General features: G+C 42.1%; 1 protein-coding gene across 1 annotated transcript in view; it reads left to right on the top strand.

Moving 5' to 3' along the window:
* Positions 1–6,000, top strand: part of Ccdc83 (coiled-coil domain containing 83) — a 38,401-nt gene that overhangs the window by 29,509 nt on the left and 2,892 nt on the right. The window contains exons 7-8 of the mRNA XM_055623638.1: positions 4,168–4,289; positions 5,428–5,507. Of these exons, the coding sequence (XP_055479613.1) occupies positions 4,168–4,289; positions 5,428–5,507 (202 nt within the window). The remainder of the gene's footprint in view (positions 1–4,167; positions 4,290–5,427; positions 5,508–6,000) is intronic.

The raw sequence follows: 6,000 nt of genomic DNA, 5'->3' as shown, positions 1-6,000 counted from the left end.
AAATAAATAAATAAATAAATAAATAAATAAATAAATAAATAAATAAAGGCAGCTGGGCATGCTGGTGCACACCTTTAGTTCCCGCCCTCGGGAAGGCAGTGGCAGATGGATACCTGTGAGTTTGAGGCCAGCCTGGTACAAATCGAGTTCCAGGACAGCCATGGCAGTTATACAGAGAAACCTTGCTTCAAAAGTAAAAAAAAAAAAAAAAAAAAAAAAAAAGATAGATGATAGATAGATAGATAGATAGATAGATAGATAGATAGATAGGTAAAACAAGGTTTCAATAATTTAAAATTCAAGGTGGGTTAATAATAGAATGTTAGGGGATATTTATTTATTATAATTTTACTAAATACAACGGTGTGATCTCATAATTACTATTCAACTCTTAATTTATAAGATGTCACAGATCTTATTTTAAAAATTCTGTATTTGACTGATAAGAAAGGCTGTTTTGGTGCCCTCTTTCTTTTGAAGCTTCAAATTATATTTGGTTTCATTTAAAATTTTTTACTTCTGGAAATAAAAGGGAAAATGTCAAGTTTAATTAAATCACAGAGGTTAGAAAAAAAGGGCAAAGCATTTTAAGGAACTTCAGTAGTTTTAATTTCTCTATTACAATAAATATTCATTTTGGCATGCTTAAATTTACTCAAAAAATTAATGAAAATTATTTCTTATTATTAATTTTACCACTATTCAAAAGTTGCCCCAAAACAGAATTAAGTTGATACATTTCTTTGAGAAAGGCATGTAATGGCTTGAAAAATGTTGCTAAGAGAATGCACCACTCGTTCTCTCTCAGCAAAAAAACGCGGAACATAGATATATGTGAAGGGTGCAGGACATCCTGGTGCATTATTTTTCTTGTAGGTTTTCAGTCAGCTACTTATTAGGAAAATGACAATTGAAATTTTCAAATATTTTCATTACTTTAGTGTAGAGAAACAAGACAAGACTCAGGATCTCAAGGAGGCACAGCGCTCAAGCAGACTCGCAGATGAAAAGGTCAAGTGCATACATTTTAGCAGGCCCCTAGATTCCTGGCTGAAATGGTTTGACTTGTCTGCCCTGATCTCTACACTTCTTAGGTATTTAGAGAAACATAGTTTCCCACCTTTTCTTCCCTCTTATGTTCCTTACTCGAGAAGTCTAAGAGTATCTACATGATTATGAAAAGGAATTAGTTTTAGTTTCCCTACCATTTCCAAAGCCTAGGGGAGTCAGCATTGATGTGAACACCACTCTGAAGAGGGAGGTGATTTCCCAACCCCTGCAAAGGTATCTCAGGGCCTAGCCCATGGCCAGACAGCTTCCAAATATTGTTCTCTGTGCACAGCTTCTATGATGTCTTTCTCATGCTTTGAAAAACAAACCTTTCCTTAAGGCATTCAAACTTGTAATCAAGTTAATCATCTCTGAACACCTAAGACCCTAAACACCAACCACTGGCTTATTATAGACTTAAATGTCTGAGACAAGTAAGTAAGTATGATTTGTCTCTCTGCCCAGCTCTAAGCTGCCAGCAGTCTGAGCCATGACCTCACAATTGTCTCTAATTAGCTGTGGCTTTCCAAGCGGTCTTTTGGGGAAAGGTTGAGTCTTGCTCACTCGTATATCCTATGTTGTGCTGGCTCTGAGGAACCTTACTGATGTTGCTCTCTTCTTTATCACTGCTAATTTCTTAGCTCCAGCTGACCAGCATCAATATCCCCAGTAAAGCAAAGGTTTTGCTTACATGGTTCTGTTCTCTTTATTAGTCACAGGTGATTCTTTATTCCCAGCGAACCAGAACACGGATTTTTTTTATTAGAATTTTACTTTTATTTTCGGTACACTGGTGTTTTACGTGCACGTTTGTGTGTGAGGGTGTCGGATCCCCTAGATCTGGAGCTGCTGAAGCTGTGAGCTGCCATGTAGGTGCTTGGAATTGAATCTGGGTCCTCTGGAAGAGTAGCTAGTGCTCCGCGGCCACTAACAGCAACACAGACTCTTAACTCAAAATATGCAACAGATGTGACAGGCTTTAAGTGGCCCCCAAACTTCCCTCTGTAACTTTACAAGCCAGGCCTCCCTCACCCACATTGCTCTCATCTTTCTTAACTTCCAAGCTCCAAAGTCTTTCCACAATCTTCCCCGAAACAACGTATCTGTCACAGTAACACCCCACGATATTCTAGAGCAGTTCTGTCCCAGTTAGGGCCGTCATTCCCATGACGAAGCAAGGTGGGAGGAAAGGGTTTATTTGGCATACATTTCTATATCACTGTCCATCCCTGAAGGAAGCCAGGACAGGAACTCAAACAGAGCAGGAACGTGGAGGCAGGAACTGATGCAAAGGCTATCAGTGCTGCTTCCTGGCTTGCTCCTCATGGCTTGCTCAACTTGCTTAATTTACTTTCTTATAGAACCCAGGACCACCAGCCCCAGGAATGGGGACCACCCACATCAATCACTAATTTTAAAAATACCCTACAAGCTTTCCTGCAGCCTGATCTTTTGTTTGTTTGATGGTTTGTTTTTCAAGGCAGGGTTTCTCTGTGTAGCCTTGGCTGTCCTGGATTCACTTGGTAGAGCAGGCTGGCCTCGAACTCACAGAGATCTGCCTGTCTCTTCCTCTCTGAGTGCTGGGATTACAGGTGTGCACCACTGCACCTGGCTTGATATTCTGGAGTCAATTTCTCAGTTAAGTCTCCCTCTTTTCTGATGACTGTAGCTGTGTCAGGTTGACATAAAACTAGCCAGGACATATCTCTAGCTCGGAAGCTTGCCCACGTAAGGACCCATATATTTAATAAATGACTAATATGGAGGCTTCAAGATTCTCACCTATCATCGACTCTCAGTAACAAAGCAGAAGCTGTTAGCTTCTCTTGGCCAGAGGAGTGAATTGTTTATTCTCACTGACACATCAACCAAGGACCATGCATGGAGAGGACCAAGACAGCCTGTTCAGATGTAGTCCATACAAAGCTCAGTCTCCATATGGGTCCCCTAGTAAGGAGAACTGACAACCTTCTTTAGACAAAAGATCCCAAACACGCTTTTAAAAGACTGATAGGAGAGCCAGGCACGGTGGCTCACGCCCATAATCCCAGCACTCAGGAAGGCAGAAACAGGAGGATCAGTGTGAGTTTGAGGCCAGCCTGGTCTACAAAGCGAGTCCAGGACAGCCAAAGCTAAACAGAGAACTCTGTCTCAAAAACAAACAAACAAACAGTTTAGAAAGACTAATGGGAACTCCATCAGCCAAACTGGTAAATTCTGTTCATTTTTGATTCAATTTTAAAAAATTATACATTCAGTATGTCCGGTAAGGCAGTTACTTGCCATCACCTTGAGGACGAAAGCCAGGTTCTTGGGCAGTATTTGTCTCTTAGTGGTGCAGCCAATCCCCAACTCCTCCCCATTTTAATAATTTTCTTCCATTTTAATAATTTGCCTTTGTTCACTTGTTTCCTTTTTCCCAGGAGACATGACTTGTATCTCCATCAAGAGTCCCCGTTCCACTTTCAAGTTCTGGGTTAGCTGCCGTCTCTCTTGTCACCTCTCCCTCTTCCCACAATAACTGACCACCCAGGCTGAGATCAGATTGCTAAATTAATTTTGTATCTTGATCATTTGTAATACATTTTCTAACACATAGTAACAGTCTGATACAGCAGAATAAATGAGTTAGCAAATATTTCACAAGATGGCATTTCTCAGAACTGACACCAAGCTCAGAGAGAACACAGTCTTATTATAGAGGCTAATAGAGAGAGCTTTTAGGTATTAAAAAAAAAAAAGCACCACCCTATGCACCAATTGTCCCAGCATGTTTTCAATGTCTTATTGTCACCTTTAGAGAGACAATGTACCATATTGCTAAATGAATTTTGTTCTTCTGCCTCTGCTTCTAGCTCATACCTAAGTTCAGCCATGCTTCAGAAGGATAGAAAAGGACTAGAAAAGGACAGTTTCTGCTCTGTAATAACTGCCTGCCGAGTCTGGCAATGACCTAGAAAACAGCCCCACTGTTCCTTCTTAACCATGGCAAACCCCATAATAAATAATAGCTCTTCCCTCAGGCAAATGTCCCTTTCAGGAGTTGAGTTTGCTGTAGAAGACATCACTGGATGAAGCCAGTAAGTACTGATACCCATTCCCCTTTTCTGCAAACAGATTAAAATTCACAGGAAGGAGGTTGAAGACCTGGAAAGGACTATTCATCAACTAGAAAAGGAAAATTTGGTGCTTATTGACCAGCTGTTTAAGTGTAAACTTGTGGATCTCAAAATACCAAGGTGAGGCATTCTCTGGCCAATGCAGTTAGCGTTTGCTGCCTTAAGAATGCCCTGGTCAATGTCACAACACTTCTAGAAAGTGTTCTGTAGACATTATACCTGTAAAAAGTTTGTGGGGTTTTTGTTTGGTTTGATTTAAAAAAAAAATTATTTATCCGGGTGTCACTTGTAATTCCAGCACTCAGGAGGCTGACACAAGAGGATTACGGTAATTCAAGGCCTGCCTTCATAGGCCATAGTTCTAAACCAGCCTGGGTTACAGAGTAACCCTGTTTGAAAAAGAAAGATTGCATTCTTCAATGTTTCCACTAGATGGCAGTACTCAAAAAGAAGGGAACTTGGTGGCTACAGAGATGGCCCAGTAATTAAGAGCGCTGGCCACTTTTCCAAAAGATCTGGGTTAAAGTCCCAGCACCCCCATACGTAACTCCCGCATCAAGGGATCCAGTGCCCTCTTCTGGCCTCTGGAGGTACTGCACACATATGGTGCATCTACATGCAGGCAAAACACTCTTACCTGTCAAACAAAAAGGAATAATTCAAAACATTAACAAACAGTGGTATGTGTTGCAAGTCCAAACTTATAGAAACACTGTGTGTATGTGTTTTAAATAGTTTATATGTGTTTCTCCGTTTCCTCTTCCTCTTCCCCTTCCCCACCATCCTCCTCCACACATGGGCCTTATACCTGCCAGGCAAGCCCTCTAGCACTGAGCTACGGCCTCAGCACTTCTTAATGATCTTCTTACTGAAAATCTACAGTGGCCTAACTGGTATCATTCTCACTGTCCCTTCTGGAACTTTCCCTCCCCGTTTACTTTTCCCCAGTGAACTTCTGGTTCTACAAGACTAACGTTCAGATTTCATCTCCTCAGGAAACCTTCCTTGTCCCCAAGGCTCACTCAAAGGCTGTTCTTTCTGATTCCCAGAGTTCTCACACTAATCATTACCTATCTCGCTAGGAATTATCACTTTAGATAATGCTGTGTCATTTATCATTTCAACAAGCCTTATGCTCCTGAAGCATGTAAAGCAGGTCTCAGTTTCCCTTTTGTCTCCATATTCTGGGGAGGGATGGATGCTGGTGAGCACACGGGCTGGTATTTATTGACTGACAGGCTGTTATTTGTTCTCTCAGGAAACTGTATCTCACTCAAGCAGCTGGGCTGCAAGTGACAGAGGAAGACATGTCTTTGAAATTGCCAGAGAAGGACACAGGTACAGTTCCCTGCAATGAGGCTCTCCTTGCCTTAAAGCACAGCATCCTGCCCGTAGGGAGGCACTGGGCCGTGAGGAGCAGATCTAGAGCGGCACCTCTCCGCCCCTCCTCCCACAGCGTTCCTCCTGCTCCACTCTCCTGTCTGTCAACTCCTCCCTTCCCTTTCCCTGTCCTTTTCCTCCCTCTGTCCCTCCCTTCCTTTTCTCCCAGACACTTTCTTCTTTCTAAGGTATTTCCAAACAGCACAGGCTGGGCTTGAACTCATGCTCCCCTTGCTTCAGCCTCCCAAGGGCTGACATTGCAGACACACTGTGCTGCTCCCGAGGTTTAATCCCATTTTCTATCAATCTCATCATGTTTTATAATGAATTAAGGAGATGCCTTTAGAGAGGAATGGGGTGTTGCCTACACTGATAACAGCACACCCCTGAGTCAATATAACCCCAGGTGGTTATGGTTAAGGTCTTAGCTATAAGAAGGATGTCGAATAGC

The sequence above is a fragment of the Psammomys obesus genome, unplaced genomic scaffold (assembly GCF_907164565.1).
Source record: "Psammomys obesus unplaced genomic scaffold, mPsaObe1.curated_primary_1811, whole genome shotgun sequence".
In the NCBI taxonomy this organism is placed as follows: Eukaryota; Metazoa; Chordata; class Mammalia; order Rodentia; family Muridae; genus Psammomys; species Psammomys obesus.
This window is presented reverse-complemented; position numbering and strand designations above follow the sequence as displayed.